The sequence below is a fragment of the Oreochromis niloticus genome, linkage group LG4 (genome assembly GCF_001858045.2).
Source record: "Oreochromis niloticus isolate F11D_XX linkage group LG4, O_niloticus_UMD_NMBU, whole genome shotgun sequence".
NCBI lineage: Eukaryota > Metazoa > Chordata > Actinopteri > Cichliformes > Cichlidae > Oreochromis > Oreochromis niloticus.
In genome coordinates, this window is record NC_031969.2 from 25896216 (window position 1) to 25917840 (window position 21625).

A 21625-nucleotide genomic window follows, 5' to 3' on the forward strand; every position below is an offset into this window, starting at 1 on the left:
AAAATTTTAAAACAGTTTGACTGTGGAGTTGAAACAATGTGCAAACATAAAGACGTTTAAAAAGAGTTATAAAGATGTGATCTAAAGAAAGGGAAAATTATGGATTTCAGTGAATGTCTCTGTTTAGAAAGCTGTTATTTCATGCTTATTTGGGTTGTATAATTAACTTTACAAAACTGGAGGTATTGGCTTGACCGCATCATTCTGCTAGGTGCAACTCCATATGCCTCTTTGCAACCAGTGTGACCTAGCAAGTGCCAGCAACTGCTCACCAACTGGCTGAAAAATACAAAATTGCCAAGGGAAAATTGACCGGTCTCTAACCCTGCTCTGGATCTTAGCAATCTTGTTCACAGCGACTTTCAGCAAATATTCACAACTTGCCAAAGAATACTTATTTTTCCCTAACAGCCAGTGGTTGCCAGTTCATCAGCTGGACTGTGGGACTGGGGCCTCAAGTAGCGAAAAACCATTCTCACAGTTAAAACTTACATCCTGTTTTTAAAAGATGTTGTGGTTGATTCCTGAACAGGATATTTATGAGACTGTAAAATGGGAAACACTCATCGAGATTTTAATTGGCTTTTTACATTTTTATTTTCACCTGTTTGATCTTAATAAGCCACTCCCGCAGATTTCAGCGTTGAGAGGGTGATAACAAAGTTGACGGGGAGACGTCCATGTCACGTGTTAATTAACAAACAAGCCCCGCTGAGCTTAATGCTGCCAGTATACTCAATCAGAACATCTCAATTAATGTGACATAATGACATGAAATTGGGTATCTGTGTACAAGCATTTCTTAAACTTTCCAAAGCATCAGTTAGACATCTCCGTACACTTCATGCTGTGATCTGCCAGAAGGATGAAGGTGAGTTTGAACCCCATATGTAAACAGTGTATTTAGATTAATCTAGTTCTTTTTGAAGTTTAAGCTGATGGCAAATAATGTAAGTCTGACAACTTTGTTTTAAAAATGACATTAAAAATAACCACTCGAACAAGGCTGATTAATCAGTAAACATTGTGATCTTTCCCTGGTCACTATCTCCTTACAAACATCACAATTACATTTTGAATTTGAACTATTAGCCAGCAGGAAAAAAAAATCTAAAAATAGCCTTAATTTCTTAAGATTCCCTTTCAGCCATTTTGTGTGCTCGGTCTCCACCCATCCAGCTCTCTGTGATTTCTCTTACCGCCCTGTGTAGCCGTATCCATGCAACAGTGTGTGCACACAGCCACAGGGGATTGTCTCTGATTGGCACAAATGTTGACTTTTTTTTTCATTATCATGAATCACATTTAAAAGTATGCTTTAAAGTTCAGTTTTATTTTTTTTTCTTTTCGTTTTGCCCTCCACAGCCCAGTAGGTTTCAGTGGCCTTTATTTCATGGAGCTGTCTATGAAGAACTTGACACCCTGCTGCTGGTTACTGGCCTAATGAGTTGGCTGCTGTGGGTTTGTATTGGAATCCAGTAGTAGATGCTGGTTAGCGTACGCCCTTGGCTTTGCATTCTCCTGCTCATTCTTGTCTTCCAGGCCAACAGTTCCGACTGGGGAGGATCAATCCTATGGGTACAGGACTAAGATATCCCCATCATTCCACTCGCTGTTCTTCTCAGAGAGTGAATCTGGGTCAGACTTTGCGTGACAGACAGCCCGCCATTATCACTACCACTCAGATGCACAAAAGGGAAAGGCCAAGAGCTGGAAAGTGCTGGGATGGTGGAGGGGAGGGGTTGATTGAGGGTAGAGAGTGCTTTCCTGTTGTCTCCCTCTGGCAGTGCGACAGGATTGAATGTTTCTCCCATGGGTGTCTGGTCCTGTGTCCCTTTGACACATTCACACTCTGCCATCATCCCTGAAAGAGGAAAAAAAATTCAGACATGCACATACGTAGAAGACTGAGCCAAGAAAGTCAGTATGGCAATGAGAGTATGATGTCTTGGTTTTCTTTTGCACGAAACTATTGTGAACAGGTCTTAAGTTCAGGGTCTCATTTGTGTGATTCTCACTGTATTAACCTTGAACTGTAGTCAATGCACGAGCTGTCATCATGTGATGTTAAGGTGGTAGGGGAACATGCCCCGACTCTTTTTCTAAACTGTCACCAGATGACAGGGGTCACACCCAGACCTAGACTCCCTGTTTCCCTCTATTCTTTCCCTCACAGTTTACATGATCCTTTTTTTTTCTTCAATTTTTCATTTATCCCTCATTTGTACAAATCTTTCTTTTGATGTGTGCTCCATCTCTTTTCAAGCATGTTAAATGTCTTGCCTTTTACTCCTGCCTCCATTTCACTCTCACGGTCATTGTTTTCATTCAGCACACACTGCACGCTCCCTAATTTGTTCTGCCAGTGACACTGATGTGTAGTCAGGTAGAAGAGACAAATAAAGCAAATGGCAAGTCTTTCAACTGACCTGAAGAATTTGGATTTGATTATACCTGCACTGGTGTTCCAGGTAAAAAAAGAAAAGAAAAAAGAAACACATGAATGCTGTTTTGTGCATCCTTATTGCTTCTTAATCACATGCGTGAATCTGTAATGTGTCAGCTCCAGGACAATAGCTTCTCTGCAATATCCTATGAATCATATGTCCTGTTTGATATTCTGTCAGGTGAACCACCCTATCAGGGTTCATCAGGGTCCCACAGGGACCAGTAGACTTTATGGAGACAGATGAGGTATCGCAGCACCTGAAAGGGGGGATTAAACAGAATAGATGGCTGCTTCTGATTGGAGCCCATTAAATATGTCTTACAAACAGCGTAGATGGCCAAAGGATGATGAATGTTGGACACTGGCGGAAATTTGTTCATATTAAGTGTCTTGGTGGTGGTGAGTTACACAAATGTGACCTTAGTTTCAACCTTAGTTTTGTTTTGTGTGCAGTTGTATGTTGGAGTCACAATCTTTTACACTGTTATCATCTGTTTCTAATAAAGCATAGATCTGCTCTAGGTGTCGGCTGCTGTGTTGGTCCAGCACAATTAATTTAAATGAATCTACATGGAATTTTATTATCAGGAACTTTTTCCAAGGATCTGTTCCACCATTCCACCAGTTTCTTTTCATTCACCGTGGTCTGAAGGCCCAAAAATAACAGCCATGAATATGGCGTTGGATATACAATGCCATATTCATATGTCATTTTTGTATGCCATTATACAACAGACTGCTTCTCTCCAGTCCAGTAATAAAAACTACTCAATTACATAACAGTCTAATTGAGTGAGAGACCACTGACACCAGAGCACTTATCAGTTATGTTGTGCTGTTAATTGTGATTTACAGCTTTGCGAATGGTTTCAGTGAAGCAGTGTTGTGAAAGAGATGCGAAGATGTTAAGATGTTGTGGAGACTGACTGTGAGATGACTCAGGTGCATGGCTGGCAGAAAGTGCTGTTCTCAACCAATAGGGAAATGGTTTCAGCATTCTTGAACCGAGTGGGGTTGATGCATAATTAAGTTAGGGGGTGTGGCCAAGTGATTGACAGGTGTCCTAACAGGTAACTGGAGCCTCAGAGTCTGCTAGACCTCATCCACAAAACTCAACCTCTTCACTGAGTGTGTGTGTGTCTGCATTTGTTGCCTTTCTTAATGGATTATCTGACTAATGTTATGGCCTGCTCTGTCGTACAGGGTAGAAGAAGTTTGTGCTTCAGTTATCGTGAGTGAAATTCTAGTATTTTATTAGTCTAGTGATCTCCCTGTTGGAGCTCAGTCTGGGGGGAGTTATTTTTTTCTCCTTATCTTTCCTCATGTGGTGCATTTTCCATTGTTATACCCCTCTGACCTGTCTTCCCCATGTGATGTTTTTGTGTAATGTATGTATGGTCGGAGGGTAAGATGGCGCCACCATTGCGTGCAATAGGTCGGCAGCCTTAACATGAAATTTCCCCTTGTGGGACTAATAAAGGTATATCTTATCTTATCCATTACTAATTAGCTGATATTACATCCATGTTGCATTCCATATGGTTTATTGCTAACCAAGCTTATTAGCATTAGCTGATAAATTTGCACTCCATCCTTTCATCCATGTAAGGTAGGGATGGGCGATTAATTTTCCCAAGGGGCCAGACGAGAAAGTGGGACTGTTGTGGAGGGCTCAAAAGCCAACATGGCAGGAGCCAAAATCCTAACACTGAAGTTCTAAAAATGCTGAATCCAAAACCATGGGTGACATTGAGGTGGGTACATTTGTCTTTAATTCTGTGTATGAATTATCTCAAAGGAAAAAAAAAAAGGAAACAAAACTTCCAAATATTCCAAGTCACTGGCAAAAGCTTGTGGGGTATATTTGACTGATTACTTTTCAAATCTGGCATTCTATATATTACAACAGCACTTCCTTCCTTAAATTGCTTGGACTTTGGACTATAGCAAGCTAGGCTTAAGGAGTGCAAATGATTCCATCTATTTAGGGCTAGGCTACAACTAAAAGTAGGGTTTTAGATAAAGGCTAGGAGTGTCTCGTGGATCAGTCAGGCTTAAAGCAGTAAATCCACACGTCTCCCTTGACAGAGGTCAGGATTACTTGTTCCTTACCCACCTGTTAGCAGGGGAGTTTCCTTTGATTTTCTTCGCTGTTTTGGAATAATAGTAAAATCTTCAGTTATGTGTCTTGTTATAAAATAAATAGAAGTGTCATGAAAATAGGAAAAGGAAAAAAAAGATCAAAATAATCATCACTGACATGTGCATGAACTTATTACTAGCTGAGAAGGCAGCTCTAAAACTCCCCTGGGACCCAACATATCCGAGAGCTTAAAACAGTATCTCAGGAAAAAACAAAACCGTAGTTTGATCTTTGATGAATGCTTGCTTGGATCAGTGTTCATGTTCGTGTGTGTTTGTGTGTGTTTATCCATTTGCAAATATAACTGAGTAAGTTTAGAACTGTTCCATTCCCGTACAGTTTTAATGCTCCAATGAAAGCATATGCAAGATACTTAATATATCAGGGTGTTGAATGTGGACTGATTCGTGCTGCAAAATGATTTATTTATTTTTTGTAAAAAGAAAAAAAGCTTGGAGAGCATGGGATAAAGTCAAGCTGTTGACTCTAGCATTGAAATGTGAGCTTTTTTTCCTGTTAATTGCAAACTTAAGTCTTATGCTGTGAAACTATAGCGCTCTTCTCACAGTTGCTGGTAGATGCAGACAGCTAGTAGCTCAGGAGAAAGGCTCTGCCCACACTGATGCTTTCTGCAACAGCAGCCCTGACCTCCTCACACACAGCGTACAGACTCTCTATACGAGTCAGTGTTGCTGCATTAATGATGTCGGTGCATCTGCCTTTAGAACATGCAGCTGCATGTGTTATAGCTGCTAATTTCTCACTCTGTAGTTTGAGGTAATATCAGCCGATATAAGCATATGTTTTGATATATACTGTAAGTGTATTCTTTTGAACAGTCTAAGAAACTCTGGTGGAACAAGCCAGAAGAAATTCATAAAGTGTGTCAGTATTGTATAGTTTATCTGCCAGACTTGATTTTTTTTAATTGAAATATCCTTTTTCTATATCTTGGAATCAGGTTTTTAGAAAACAAAACAGAAAACATTTGGAATCCTTATTTGTTTTTGGTCATAAAGTGCTATTAGTGATCAGTATATTTATCAAAAATACACAGTTTTATATTGCCTCCTGAAAGCTGAAGTATTAACGCATCAAAGCGACAGCAAAGATAAATCAATCAAACAAAGACTCATGAAGTCAAGCAATTGTTTACTTGCATAACAGCATGGACTGTGCTCATGGTTACCTGATGAGATGAGGTAATATCTACAAAAGTGATAATCTTTTCTGTTTCTCCCCCTTTTATTAACCGGTGTGTGATGTGGGTCCAGGGTTGTGGGAAGTTTTTGATGAGTGTGAGCAGCTGGAGCAACTTTGAAGTGCCTGCCATCAGCTGTGATTAAGCTACTATAATAAACCATTTTCAGCCAGTTTCCCAGACCTGGATTAAACCTAGTCTAGAAAACTTTGATGGAGATTGCTACTGGAAAAGTTTTTTTTAGTCCAAGTCTACGCTTAATCCATGTCTGGGGAAACTGAGCTGTAATATCTAATTATGCTTGGTTTTCAGAGTAATATTTATCCAAATGTTGTCTATCAGCTTGGCTCTCTATAATAAGAGAGACTTGTATGGCTCATGCAGCATTACAGCAGTCTCTATTGCTTCCTCTCCATTATCACAACAGACTCTTAAAACTCTTAAGAAGTCCCAATTTAGAGAGTTCTTGACTCCATTATAATAAAGTTAGAAAACACCTGTTTTGGCATTAGTTTTAAAAATCAATTCCATATTTCTTTAGGATGAGACTGGTTGCAGCATGACTTAAAAATGGGATTTTGATTGAATCTGCCCCCACTATTTGTACTACCTTACCAATAGTGAGCTTTAGTTTTGCAATAAATATAACAGCGGTACTCATACACAACATTTTAATTACAATTCGATCATAGTTGTGGTGTTGACAGTTATCATTAAACCAGCGATTGATAAATGTGATTAAACAGACAGATGTTTTACAGCTAATTTAATCATATATTAGGCTGCTTTGATTAAGTTAATAAATCGAGCGTACAAGATTAAATCTGTTTAAGACATGTTTCATTTCACAATCAAACATTTTTGAACTATAATCTCTTCGTGATTGTAGTATGCGGTGTTATTTATCTCACCTTGATACCCAAGCATATGTTGCCTGAATCTGACTCATGCTGTGCAGATGTACCGATGTGGGTGTGTGCTGATGGTTGACACAGAGCCAGGAATGAAGAGCCCAAATTAAATTTCATGAAAGGCCCCCAGAAGACCCAGAGCTGCCCTGTTGAGTTGAGAGACCAAGCATAAATCCTTGAATACCTCCATAAAACACAAATTTCAATCCCTCGTGGACAAAATCGGATGAGAGGTGCATTCATATAAAGCACACAAGTAGTGGTTTAGAATTATGTTGCTGTGTTTTTCCTGTTGCACAGCCACTTTTTACCCCTCTATTACTGCAACTCATCCTCACCCAAACCGTTAAGCTCATTCATACAGTATTCTACAATTTTGCAGCAGGATTTGACAGATATGGCAGCTTATTACTGCTATTTTAACGTGCTATTTGATACAGATTTCTCTAATTGCAGCCAATTAAACAGCCAATTAGTGGATTCATTAGTGATACTGTCTCTTCTTCTGCACACAGATTATCCACGAATCAAAACTTTACAGAAACTTCACTTTTACATTGTAAAACCACCTGATAAGAGCTGAATAGACTGGTGAAACTCTCATCTCACTGTCAGCAGAACCTTGTTTTCTTTCTTCCAAGGACGTCTGGATTTGCACTGATAAGGCTGGGTAGTTAAAAAACTGCTTGCTGAAGCCGTAAAGCCTCTTAAATACAAAGTGCTCATAATTTGCCTCTCTAGAAATATTAATAATATAATTCAGCACATCAGTATCAAAGCATAGGCTAAATGATTGATGAATGTGTTTAAGTTGGACATTAAAACAGAGCAGGAAAGGTGGGTTGAGGGTAATAACACAAGGAGAGATTTTAATAATACTGTATGGAGTCAGCGAATGTAAGTCCAGGTACGCACACACTGATGCCCAAAAACATTAGTGTGTCTTTGAGCACTTCTAATTTCCCCTCTCCGCTGTAGTTAAAATTCCTGTCGTCATAGCTGCAGTTTGATGTAGTGGTCTTCTCCTGAATGTGATGGCTGCCAGAGTGTAGGGCAAAATGTTAAAATTCAGGGTGCAACAAATTAACAGCTGAAAAGGGGGAGTGACAGAGTGCAGCCTTGATGGTGATGGAGCTCAAGTGCAGTACTGCGTAGCCAATATCCGATCAATATGTCACATAGTTGTCCAGCTTACTGTTGAAACGGCCGGCCTACTCCCTGTAGATCTCCTTCAGACCTGACTGAGTCTTTGTGTCCTCCAGTGCTGAATGCTAATTTATCCACTGTGCCAGAGGTCCCATGTGCACTCTCTTACAGTCATTAAAAGCTGCTTAAGACGTCACAGGACACTGGGCTCCATTTTTTTCATTGATGCTGAAGTGAATGTGTTTTTAGTCTAACTTCTGCATATTTAATAAACTTTAATGCCTATTTGGGATTTTGTGCAGGATTTTCCGAAAAACGTGGAAGAAGAGAAGCTGTCTCACTCACAGACGAAAACACAGTGACTGCTCTCTTTAGACAGTCATCCAATCACAGCCTTTACCGAGTTTTTGAAGAATGAAGACTGCGCTCTTTCTCGTCATAGAACTAGGCGGTCATCGGGGACGGAGGATTGATGGATAGACCTTGAGAGGGCACCTTCACAGAACTGCTGATGTAGTACAGCAACGGGATTAATGTAAAGCCCTGCCTATTTTTGGAAGCCTTTGTGATAGTGGTGTATCTGATTTATTGTTATTTTTTTTTATTCAAGAATGTATTCATGTTTAAAAAAATCATACAAAAATCCATGAGCAAATTGGTTTTTGAAAGTACCATTTGCTGAGAAAAGACTCTTTATTTTAACAGTTAGTTTTTCACATACTTAGAGGGACTCTGGTGCATAATTAGCAGCTCATTTGTATTTTTCCCCTTTTTTCACTTTCTATTATCGCAGTGTTCTCTGAGATTTTTTTACATACAGAAGGACCTCGTTTTTTTGTGGCTGCGAGCCCTCTTGCAGAAGAAACAAGACTTTTTAGATTTGTTTGGGGTCGGTTACAGAGGTATAATATGTAGGTTATGTTGTCTTGTGTTTCAGTGTGAACTAGAGTTAGTTAACGTCTCTGACAGCTTTTTATAGTCTCTTCTAAAGACTTTCAAAGCTACAGATTTCCTTTCAAATAACAAACTGAAGCAAACAGCACAAATCTATGACTGCTCTCTATTTTCTCTCAGAGACAGATGCATACAAGGTCAAATGACATGGTTGTTATTTGTAAAAGGGTATTAGCAGGTTTTATTTTATAAAATCTAACCAATGCTATTTGCTTTCCTGTCATAGAACGGTTAGATAAGAAATGATCATAAACAAAAACCGAGGTCTTCTTACTCGGTTTAGTACACGATCCAACAAGCAGCGTTCGAATGCCTGTCTTCATTTGCTTGCAGTGTACTGTTGAGGAAGCACTTAGACAAATGGAAGGAAATTTTGACAGACATTTCCCTCTGAGAGAGCAGATTAAACAGACACCGCCATGATTCTCTCATGCTCTTACACTGTGGCATTTTAAAAAGAAAACATCCCGACACGTCTCCGCTGTCTGTTTTGAATTCCTTGCGGTCTGATCACATCTAATGTTAATGCTGCTCTGCAGAGCTGACTCTTCGCTGATGGAGAAACTCACCCACACAGTGATGAACGCTGGCTGACACACATTCAACATACAGTCAAGCCTGGAAAAAGCAGAAATACAAATGGCTTCAAAAGCTGGTTTTACCAGTGCCTCTCAGTTTGACTGACTCATAGGTGATATGTCTGGCTTGGGTCATTTGTCATAAGGTGCAGAAGCCAGGGCTGTGGGGTTCCTGATCACATAAAACTGAGTTATAGCACCCCAATAACATTGGATTACTGCGGTGTGGGCCATAGTACAGTCAACAACACCACTGAGAGATCCTCTGAGTGGTGTTGAGGGAAGGAGGGTAGATACAAAATCTAGATGCTGTCAGGGATGAGAAGAGATAGAAAATAGATGCGTGAAAATATATTGAATGGCAAAGTCACTGAAAGGATAGGATACCTAAAAACTAAAAAGTAAGTGCAGCTATACAAGAGTCTGCGGCTTTAAGTATAGAAGAGAGCGAGAATCCCAATAGAGGTTGTTCAGGGTCGCTGATGATCGTGCCTCCAGCTGAGGATCAAAGGAAGGGGAAACACTTTCAGTTTTTTCTGGTTTAGTTTACTTCCTTGACTCCATGTCGGCTCAGTGAGAGATGGAAGAAGCTGCAGTATTTCTACTCTACAAACATTGTCAGTCACCTGAATGCTGACCCAAGGGCAATTGTTTTGGCTACCATTGCAGAGAACAGTAAGATACAAAGGCGAATGTTTGTTTCTTTGTTTGTTCTTGTCGTTTTATGGGAAAGAAGTGAAATGTCTTTGCGATTCTCATGTTGCTGACCACTCTGTCAGTGACTTACATTCATTGTGAGGACGCCAGAAAGATTACCTAAACGATACTCAAGTGTCCTTAAATGAGGCAATCTGCACAGCCCTGCCTATCCATTACTGTTAGCGTCATTATTAGCTTGCAGTCATTTACTCAGCAAATCCATCTCTGGCTCTCTTAGCTCTCTTTCCACTTGCACTTCTGTTGAGATTTTCTTCAGTTTTGTCAATGTCTGCGATTTTTAAAGCCGGTTCTTATCGGCTCAACCCCCCCGGACTTCCTCTTATCAGTGCCATGGCTTGGCCCTGCGGGGCAGAGATGTCCTGTGTGGCCAAGCTGAGGTATAATGACACAGGTACTTCCTCCTCAGCTACGCTCTCACTCAGAGATACACGTTTCATCTCCCTTCCACTACCTCTTTCTGTCTTTGTGTGGAGCAGACTGTTTACATGCCCTGTCAAAATAAGATCTGGCCCAAAAGGTTACACTTGTTTTTGCTGTGCTGTCATTACATTTACTTTCTTTTTCCCTCTCAGAGAGGAAGAGAGAGGATAGAATTAATTAACTGCAGTGTGGGAGAAGTTGTAGACATCAGGGTGAGCTCCACTTATTAGGCCTATACCAAGCTCACGCACAGCAAATATGTCTTGGTGATGCGGGTTTTCTCTCATATCACAGATCCTCTTAGACTGTGGTTTGTCTCAAAGCATCAAGCTATGGAGTGTACCTAAAGAGAGTAGTTCTAGCTTGTGTGCAGAATACCTTTTCTGCTTTACATTTGAACATATGCAAATGATGCACATGCAAATTCTTCTATTTAATCTTCACCTCATGGAAAAAATGTTGCTGAAGTTTTTGACTATTTGTTACCTTACTGTGCAAGTGCAATGAAGGCTGAGTACATGTCCATTTGATTCCAAATGTCTGAAAGTCATGCAAAATAAAATGAAATAAACGCACGCACAAGTAAACAAAGGAAGAGTGCACTTGTTGATGGGTGAAGAGTTTTTTGAATTCTGTTGGCCAGAGGTGCTGCCTGATGAGAGTAGCTGAAAGGAATGGTGAAGTGGTTATGGAGGGTCCTCTCTGATGAAGTCTGCTTTATTTTTTACTCTGTGACTGTGAGGGTCTTGAGAGTGGTGTCGATGATTTTGCTTGCTTGTGAGATTTTTCTTGTCTTTCCACTTTAGAGATGTTTTACCAGGATGCAGAGTGGATTGTGAGAGTGCGAGCGAGAGTTCATCACCTGCCTTTCCATAATAGTGCCATATGTCCAAAGGCAGCGTATGAGGTGACCCTGTACCAATGCTCTTTAAACTTTCTAATGTTCATTTTCAGGGAGTTTTCCTGGAATTAGACAAACTTGGCATCCACATTCTTCCTGTATGTGTGAACAGGAGCCCTCATCTGTCACATGTGCAACATAAGTTGATTTGAGTTTCAAGAGTGAAGCTTCTAGTCACCGTATCTTGAAAAGTTAGACAGTGATCCTGCTGTGGCAAACTCCACAATCACCACCAAATATTTGCATTCATGTATGACTGTGGTGACTGACTCATTTTTTTGGGTATCCTTCTGGTCCTCAAAATGAATTGAGGCAAAAGAGTAGAGTATGTCATGGGTTCATTCCTTTTGAGCATGTTGACCTCTATCAAGGTGCCGGCTTCCGAACAGCTTTGGTTACTGAAGTCGGGTGTCGAGGCCCTGCCTCACATTCCTTGTCTTTGAGTAAATCTCTCTTCCATTTTACTTTTATATCAGAGCTTGGCTTTGTTTTATGCTTCAGCTGCCTTTTCAGTTCATTGGCATATTTTTTCCCTCTGATCTCACACTGTTTTTCAGCTCTCTGGGGTTGTTATTAGGATACGATCTGACCTGTTTAGTTGAAATAGCACCGTTACCGCAGAATGACATTTACAAGCAGATGGAGTTATTGAGTATGTTCAGGTCTCGCTCCCTTCTCTGGCAGAATATCTCCTAGTCAGTGAGCTCAAAACAGCCTCTAAGTGTTTTCACAAAATTGTTATTGCAGATCTGAATGACTTTTGAATGGATCTTGAGTGTTTTCTGTCTTTGCCTGTATTTGGCAGCAGTAATCTCATATAATGGTCTGAGAAACCAAGGGGAAAGCATCGCATATACTTTTGCTGGGTATATTTCCAAAACACATGTTTAGTGTTCTGGTCTAACATGGTGATGCTATTGCAGTTAGGCATGCTGTTCTGTGTTATAGGTGTGTGCAGTGCAATAAGCTGGAAGCACGTCCTCTGGGCCAAGGACATAGGCAAGTTAAGGCAGTTAACTTGTGAGGTAGATAGTAAACATGTAACAACACTGATAATTTCATAAGACTCTGAGCAGATGTTTTCATGAACTGTAAAAGTTAGTGGCCCATGTATTATGTCATCATTTTCTGGCTACATTGAAATGAGGATTTTTCTGGTAGTACATAAACAATTTTATAAGGAAAGCATCAGTGAACTTCCTCTGCATCAAATCATTCAAACATAAAAGCATTTAAAAGGATGGGATTCGTTCATCTTTGGGTGCAGAAACTGAGCCCTCAAGTGATTAAAAGTGTGTATGGTTTCGCTTTAACTAGAGTGAGAACCTGAAGACTGCCACCTTCAAACTTGACTACAAAACGTATGATGGAAGTAAAGCTTCAGAGGAGAGCTTGCAAAAGTTTCAGCAGTACACTCAGATATCACAAAGGATGCAGCAAAGTCTAACTCGTTAAGACAGAGGGGCAATTTAAAAGGAAAAAGCATCATGTAGAGGCAAGATGGTGAGGAAGGAAACAATTGGAGAGAGATGACAGAAAGACAAGGATGCAGGATTGTTATAAGCAATCCTTTGGTGACAAGCCAAGAGGAGGGTGGGTGGGACAGGAGGTGGGAGATGGGGAGGAAGAGGGTTGGTGGATAGGGCAGAGAACTGAATAAGCATCAGGATGATTGAATGTGATCGAGAGAGGTGGAGACAGAGCTGGTTTCCAGATGCCTTGCCAGAAGATAAAGAGAAAGTAAGGAGCCAGGGTCCTCTCTAGGGAAATGCTCAGAGGAAGGAGAAGAGGAAATGGGGAATAGGAAGAGGGGGGCAAACAGGGGGCAAGTAGAGTTTTCCGGTAATACGAGTAGAAAAAACTAGGACAAGATGTTAAGCATCAGGAAAAGAGACGGACAATATATTGGGCCCTTTGTTCCATAACCAATTATGGTCTGTAATGGCCAAATCATTTATTTGCTGATAGAGCATAATTGCACGTCAGAGGGTTTGACTAGTGGTAACTGAGCTAATAAATCTCAGATGATTTACCGCAGTCACACGAGCATGCACACACACAGACACACACACACTGATCATTTAGTGTACACGAAATGAAGGGGAGTGTTATCCTATCTGCTTGCTGAATCACAATTCCCGCTCTACTGGAACATTAAGTAAACCTGCAGAGATGCTAATGCAATTACGGCACGCTTGCTCTGTACACAAATCAGAATAATTAAAAGGTCAAAGAGGACGCAGTAAGCCATTAATATCTCATCTGTATGTATTTGTTGGTGCTAAATTGCTTGGTGGATAGAGGGTTGTTTTTCAAAGGTAGAGGATACGCTTTTTTGGTGCTTGTTTACTTGTCCTTGCAAGGCATTAGCTCTCTGCGTTAGGTTAACAACACACTTTTTTTTTCCTGTCACTTATCAACATTGGCAAAAACGCAGAGCTTGAACGCTAGTACTCATGTCCCATACAATGCATACATGTGCGCAATGGAAATGCAGTGAATACTTTAATGTGTGCGCAAGTGTTTTAGTCTGTGAACTCCGGGGAGTAAAGCTGCGTGTTCAGCAGTTGTCAATCCCTATGTGGCCATTGTTAACCTTGCATCGCTCAGCAGGTGTACCGCTGCACAGGGTAAATTATCTGTGGGTGTTCAGTACAGTGATAATGGGGGGTTGCCCTTTGTCTAACCATCCCAAACACTTAATTGAAAAGTGTGGAGATATGCCAATGTGGTTAGCACAGAGGACCACTTCATGTGCTTTAAAAAACTTAAAGCCTGATGTGTGGCAACTTTTGTGACTTTAGTCACTTTAGCGAGATTTGCATAATCATTTCAGGGGTGCTTTATTTTACTGCAAAAGATGGATCGATAAAATAGTGTGTAGCTTTCAGGTTTAAAGAGTTAAGTCATGGAATATATGCAAAACAAGAGAAAAGGCACACACTGGAGAACAAAGTGCTTGGAAGTAGTGGGCAAGAGTGTGGTGTGGGGGGATAGCAAGGATAGTGTTTGTTATATGTTATCATTATAATTAAAAAGGACGGTAGACCTAATACACTTTAGGGCGGGTCTAATTTGTGATTGACAAGTGGATAACCTATGAAGATGTGCAGTGTCTCTCCATTTCTCCGTCAGATATCGCTCATCGCTTGTTACATCTGGTTTTAAAACACGAACAGCCAGAGTTACTACGTGGGGGAAAAACAACGCATGATTGGAATTCCCAAAGGTGTGGTTAGTTCTACGGGTGATTTACAAAAGTTGCTTTGTTTTGCAGTCAGTCCATTACAGAATACAGAATTTAAAGGAAACAAAAAGATCTCTAAAAATGTTCAGATTAAGCCTTACGCATTTGTATTAACATTTTGTTGGATCTTTGTCATTTGACAGTCTGAACATAACATACGTTAATTTTTCTTTTTATTTATACATTTGTACTTGAATGTCAAACACAAGTTTGAGTATTTTTTATATGATTTTGCTTTATTTTAAATATATATTAAATAATATGTTAAAATAATATTAAAACTGACGACTATGTTATTTTAATTTCAGCTGTCATTTTTCGATAACAACACTGCACTGTCGTGCAGGCGCTATGGCGACAGTCTGTTGCTGCACATTATTTTGATGCAGCAGTTGTCAGATCCGGTATGATTTTATCCTATGGGAGACATGAAGTAATCGTATCGTACATCACGGAAGACAGTAACCCTGACAAAAGACTCGGATACACTCAAAAGAAAAGAAGCAGCTTCTATGTCGTTGCACAGATTGGCTACTTGCATTGCTTTTCGAGGGCGATCTTCATCCTGAGGGCTACCTTGACCTTTTCTTGCTTTTTATGAAGGTCTCTCAGGTGCCGATCTTGACTAAATCTAACATGTTAATCAAACGTTATTGCTGTTTCAGAGGGGCAGAAAGCAACGGCTTTGCTTTCATTCATCTAAGATTTTGATTGATTGTTGCTCTGTGTGATTCTTGAGAGCTGTTGAGCTAATCCCAGGCCCAGTGTTGTTAATTACCACACCTCTCGCCTCCCCCGCCTGTGATTGGCTATCTTTATCTGAGCAAGGGTGCACCATGGGGACTGTGCGTATGTGTGTGTACATATAAATATATATACACCGCTCTGATGGGTCTCTTTTTATCAGAGCACATAAAGATGCAAAGATTGACGATCTTTTCTTCTCCTGTGGGCTCTGCTGGTAAGGATTTGCGAGATGGATGAAATATAAATATAAACACTCTCCCTCATTTTATGCAAAGGAAAAAAAAAGGGAGGAAAAAGTGGAGGCAGATGGAGGTGAAGAGGAGGAGGAGGGGAAGATGAGGAGTTGAGGACGGGGGAAGCAGGCGGGGAGCGGAGGTGTTGCCGGGGTGACAAGAAGAGAAGGATGAAGTGGGACGTGCCAGTGGAGCGTCGGTAATCTGGGGCTCTGGCTGGCTGACAGTACAGTCATACACACACTTGCGCACATACCCTTGCTCAATCTATGGCCTGAAGCGCACAACCAGTGCACACAGGTCTGCAGTCGGTGGCCTGTCTTCAAGGTGTTTTAGGGCCAGGGCGAGCCATGTTTTCTCCTCCTACCCTGGCACGGCCACTCAGATGGACATAATGTGGAAGATGAAGAGAGAGCGAGCGAGAGAGAGCAGCAAATAAGACAGACAGCTAGGGACACACAATCAGACAGAGAGAAAAGAGACAATGTTTGGAACTGGCAGCCTCACTTTTCTCTCTCTCGCCCTCTTGCTTTCTTTGTGTGTGTCTTTCTCACTCGCTGCATTTCTTCCAATACTCCTACTCTCTCCCAACTCTTTCACAATCCTCTCGTCCCTCCCTGCCTTCCCTCGCTTTGAATTTTTTTTTTGTACGCAAATGTCCGCCCAAGCCAGTGTCCCAGTAAGGTGGCAGCGGCAGGGGATGAATGAGGAGATGGATGGAGGGATGGAGTGACCTAGAAGAAAACAGAGAGTCAGGGATAGAGAGCTAAAAGGAGCACGGATGGAGAATGCTGGGAAACCCTCAGGTGGGCAGTCGGCGTGGTCCCCTCACTCCTCTCCTCCGTTTGTGTGTCCTGGTCTCTGCTCGTTTTTGTCTATTGTCCATCTCCTTCCTTTCTTCCCTCTTTCTCTTCAGAGTTTTCTTTGAGCGTTGTTGGATTTGCTTGGATGCTTGTGGCTTTTAATCTTGATAACTTGCAGCACTGAGGGACTTTGTGGATGTGTTTGACAGTGTGTTTGTGCATCTATTTGATTGTGGTTGGTTGTCATGAGAGTCACGTAGCTCTGCTGTCTGCCTTTGCCTGCCTCCTGTATGTTCAAAGGCTGTTGAGCTTGGTTGCTCCTTTAGGACTTGCTGCCGTTGCTGCCACTGCTGCCTCATTCATGAGAAGCTTCTTCATAAACTCTGCTTTTGCGTCCCATGTGCCCTTTGGGAGTTTTTAAGTCATTTGTAGCCAGTCAGTTGTAGTTCATTTGATTTCTATTCTTGCATCTTCTGCTGCCATGCTGGTTTATGTTTGTGTTTTTTTGCAAAAACTTCTCTTTTGCTGCTGTTGATGCTGATTTGTATTTACTGACTCTACGAGGGCTCCTACAATCCCTTAAATAGTGAACTTGTCTGTTTCCAAGGAGATGTCAGCTTGCCAAAATAAAAGCCTTCAGTCAGTGTTGCCACTCCCTTTTCATTTTCCATTTTTCTCATATTCCTTTCTCTGTCCCTCTGCTGTCTGCACACATTTAGCAATAATATGATCCAGGGAAAACTAGTTGGATGATATCAGCAGGACAGCTGGGCCGGCAAGACCAGTTATTCTTCACAATTATACCACTCTAATGACCTCAGTGACAGCATGTGCGAGAATTTGTCGGGCGACCACGAAGCTCACAGAGCATCAAGGACGCTGTGAAACAACTACAACTTCTCTTTAGATATTCCTTGATGACGACTTCAGCTGAAAAGGATTGTGGTGAGATGCTAACATGGCACCTTCGCCCTCCAAAGCAGGGATATGACAGTAATGAGGGTGTGGGGTCTGTGTGTTTTTGTGTGTGGCTGTGTATTGGAGTTCTCATTAGCCCACTGGGTTTTAGTCAATAGAGGCCAGCGCCTCTCCTCCCCTTTTTTGTCTCTTCCTGACAGCACACTATAGCACAAATTAGGATATGTTTGCAGTGTGTATATCTTTCAGGTGTGCGTGTGTTGGTGTGTATGCAACCTGTTCAGTAATCCCCGATTTACAAGATGGCCTTCTGTTTCCCTTTTTTTTTTATTGTTGCTTTACGAGAAGGCTCCTTTTCCCTGTTAATTAGTCAGCTGAAGCCCAAGAGTTTAAACCATTATTTATTCATCATGCCCTTAGTTCAATCTCATCACTTAATAGCGAGTTAATGTGTGTCTGTGCGCGTGCTTATGCGTGCTTTTAGGATCAATGCCAGAAGGATGCAGGGTTCACAGAGTCAAACCATCTAGTACACAAACACATCCACACATCTTTGCAGAGATTAAAACGCGGCAAACTCTTCCTGAATAAACGACTTCCTTCTTCTACATCTTCTAAAAACGCCTACACTCTGTCGTCTTCATAAAATGAGTTTAAAGGATTCGAGACAGCTAGACAATAGGCGGTGGGAGATTAAAAGTGGGCAGCTGACATTTGTGTGTGCTGGGATTTCTGTGTGGAAGATACATCTATGTTATGTGAAGGATCATAGACAGTACGTAGGTGTGTGTGTGTGTGAGAGAGAGAAAGAGTAAGCTTGTTCGGCATTTTAAAATGTTTTATTTAATCTGTTATGTGCTATTAATAAACTCATCGTAAATCAAATGACAACTTGTCCTGACATTTGACACATGATAATCCGAAATGTTTAAAAAAAACAAGTAATACAGCTACCTTGCACTTCTTTATTTTTGTCATTTCAAAAAATATCACAAAGGTACTTTTTCTTGTAAACTGTATGGTTTACAACAAAATGTCATTCTGGTTTATTTTCTATTACACTATGTAACATTTGTTCTGTGAGTTATTACCCTTACAGTGTTTTGGCATTTTAAAAAGCTGGGTTCATTAATGTTTGTTCATTTTTATTGTAAATATACTCTCTGGGTATAAACCTTGTCGAATCGGCTTTTTGGCTACTGTGGAATTTGTTTTAGAATAACTTTCTTACGTGTCATCCTGATCTCTTTCCAAAAGACAGACTGTGAGAAAGAGTTAGTGTGTTAACCTGTGTGAATATTGATTACAGCACAAGTCTTTTCTAAATCTTTTTCATGCGAGGAGCAAGATATGATGCTCTTTTATGATAAAAAAAATTGCTTAACAAAGTGGTTGTTGGGATTTTAGTGGTGGAAAGCAGCAAATCCTCACATTGCAGCATCAGTGACCGGCAAAAATTGTCCTTGATGAAGGGCATCGACAGTTAATCATTTGGTGCATTTTGGCAGTTTTTTTCCCTTTGTTTTGTTTTTTTTCTTTTCTTTTTTAGGCTACAACTAGCATTTCTCTACACCGAGTTAATGCTCCTGTTAGTTAGGATTCACTTAAAAAAATGCAGCTTTGCTTTGCCTTTATTCTCCAGGCACAGTTGAAACAGCACTTGAAACTCCGGAAGCGCACCGTTTGTCACTACCATGGAAAAGAGGAGAGAGATGTAAGTGTAAAATTGTTTGTGAAGAGACAGGAGAAAGGAGATGATGAAGGGCTGCGGCAGCATTTCTGAGAGCCCCATCTTACCCTCAAAGTGATATTTCTTTTTGATATTTTTCTTCCTCCTTTTCAGTCACATTGACACGACATGAACAGTCGACCTCTGGCAGCAGCTCTCTGTGGAGATGTGTTCTCACCACAAGTGTCCAGGTTATATTTAGAATATCAACAATGGCAGTTTTTCTGAAATATAAAAGCATTTAACCTCCTCCTTCCACACTTGGAAACATATGCATGATAATGCAAGAATTTCCAGGCATTAGTTGTCACATAAAGACCATTGTCATGGCTAAATTATGATGTAACATCACAAACCTACAGTGAAGTGTGGAGTTACGGTTGGTCACAGGGCAATTTTAGTTATTTGGCGTGTTTGCTTATGGGCCAAAAAAAAACTAAGAGTGAGTCAAAACATTTACATTTCTATCTTTTTCTTTTTGGAAAACCTTGTGTCCATGAACCCATACAATCAAGGATTTTCGCTATAAGCTGTTAAGCATTATAACACAATTATACCACATACAAGGACAAATGTCTAAATCTTACTGCCTTGTATCTGAGACACTTCAAAGCCAGACCAGCCTCTCTTTAACAGGGAATTATGACAATCTAGATTAATTGTTAATCCTAATATGATAGCCCGCATAATGAAAACTAGAAAGGACTTTCATCCTTGAAATGATAGCAAATCACACTAATCCCTAAATGTTCTCAAAGTAGCAACAACATACTCTGACTTGGTGTGCTATTTGTTATTGGACAAAAAAATCAGAATCACAATACTTTATTAATCCCTAAGTAAATTGTGTAAATGATTATGTATTATGTAATTAATAATACATAATTATGTAAAAAAAAAAATGTTAAAAAAGGCAACTTTTTCACAACCTGTTGAAACCCATCAAGTCTTTTTAAATGAATAATTTATTTGTCACTTAATATAAATAGATTTTTGCTAGCAATAAGCTGGTGTGGACATGAAATTATGTATTTGTCAAACAAGATTATTTTTCATTTACTCCACCAAGAAAAATTCCCATCTCTCTCTGTTTGTCTGCCAGCAGGAACGTTAGAAGGTTTGCAGAAAGGTTCAGCATCGGCAGAGGAAGACCCCATTAGATTTCCAAGCCTGTGAGCATCCCGTTAGCTGCATCTTAAATGCTATACCACCACCAATGGTCAAAAAACTATGATGGATGTAAATTTTTAACCATTTTCAGACCTGAGATACTGGTGGATTGCTTGGCTCCAGCTAGGAGACAAAATGACATGAATTTTTAATATCCATTAAAAATAAAAACACCCAAAAGTTACCACATAGATTATTTCTTTCCATCACATCCTATCAAAATTTGCTGCAAAGCTGTGAAACAAGACATGTAGTCATATGTCAGCATTGCTTTTCGTCTTTAAGTTGACTTGTTATATTGACCCTTGGGACCCTTTTTTGAGAAGACACAGTTTGTGGCGCTGGACCACTGAAAGTGTTGCAATAAGAAAGAAACTATAATTTTCTATTGTCCTATTAGCTCTGAGGGTATGCTGACATTTATGATGAAACCTTCAGTCAATGTCAGCATATATGCAAAGTGAATAGAAGAGCCTGCTGCTGGCCTTGGCACAAAGGTCTTTTTTGACCCTCTACTGTTCCATAAATCCTATACTTATTCAGGATTGCACTGCATGTGTGAAAAGAGTTTTAATCTAAATTTTTTATGGCTTAGAAAGCAGCATGTTTTCTAATGGTTCCAGGTCATGATTGAAGCATGGCTCTGAGCCTTCTTCATTCATTCCCTGGGCTCTGCCGCAGCTTTATGTCCTGTTGACCAGCCACAGTGTAGCAATGCCAATGGTGGATCTGGGCTGAGAATCAGGAAGGCTAGATTTTTGGAGGTTGAAACTATTTGTGTGGTGGGCAGGAGATGGTTTCGGTGGCAGGGGGTTGGGGAGACCATGAAAGCAGTGCTGTAGCTAGAGGCGCCATCTACAGACTGAAAAAAATGGAACATTTGTACACACATGCTTCAAATGGCTTCAGGGTGAGAGCAACAGCAGGTCAAAAGCAGAATATAACTAGATGTCGGATGGAGATGAGAGTGCTTAGTTTTCTTTCTTCATATAATTAAAGCCAGTGTTGCATTTTTTTGACTGTAGGGAAAATGTGCATATAAGAGCAGAGCGAGGCCGAAAGAGACAAAGAAGTTGGAGAACATGCCATGAGTGACTGACAAGCTTTTAAGCTGGAACTAGAAATATCTCAAAAGCATCTAGCGAAGCATAAAGAGCTCCACAGTCTCAAGTTGGAGGAAAAAGGCAAAATATGGCGAAAAAGAAGCAGGGATAGCAAGAGAGAATGGAGGAAGGCTCTGTGTTTGAAAAACTGAAGTTAAAACCTGCCACATCAAAAACACAAGTGCTCTTTATGGCATCAAACGAATCAGGGTCTTTTTGGTGTGTATGCCAAAACCATATGAGCAGGAGACT

The 21625-nt window shown here is 40.5% G+C and overlaps 1 protein-coding gene across 11 annotated transcripts in view; it reads left to right on the forward strand.

Annotated features, from left to right (window-relative positions):
* Nucleotides 1-21625, forward strand: part of srcin1a (SRC kinase signaling inhibitor 1a) — a 109718-nt gene that overhangs the window by 23328 nt on the left and 64765 nt on the right. Inside the window, exon 1 of one of the 11 annotated variants that reach the window (XM_025906377.1) lies at nucleotides 16076-16456. The exons of the other annotated variants lie outside the window; for them this stretch is intronic. Within the exon in view, the coding sequence (XP_025762162.1) occupies nucleotides 16432-16456 (25 nt within the window). The 5' untranslated portion in view covers nucleotides 16076-16431. Of the gene's footprint in view, nucleotides 1-16075; nucleotides 16457-21625 lie in introns of those variants that run through there. 11 annotated transcript variants of the gene reach the window in all.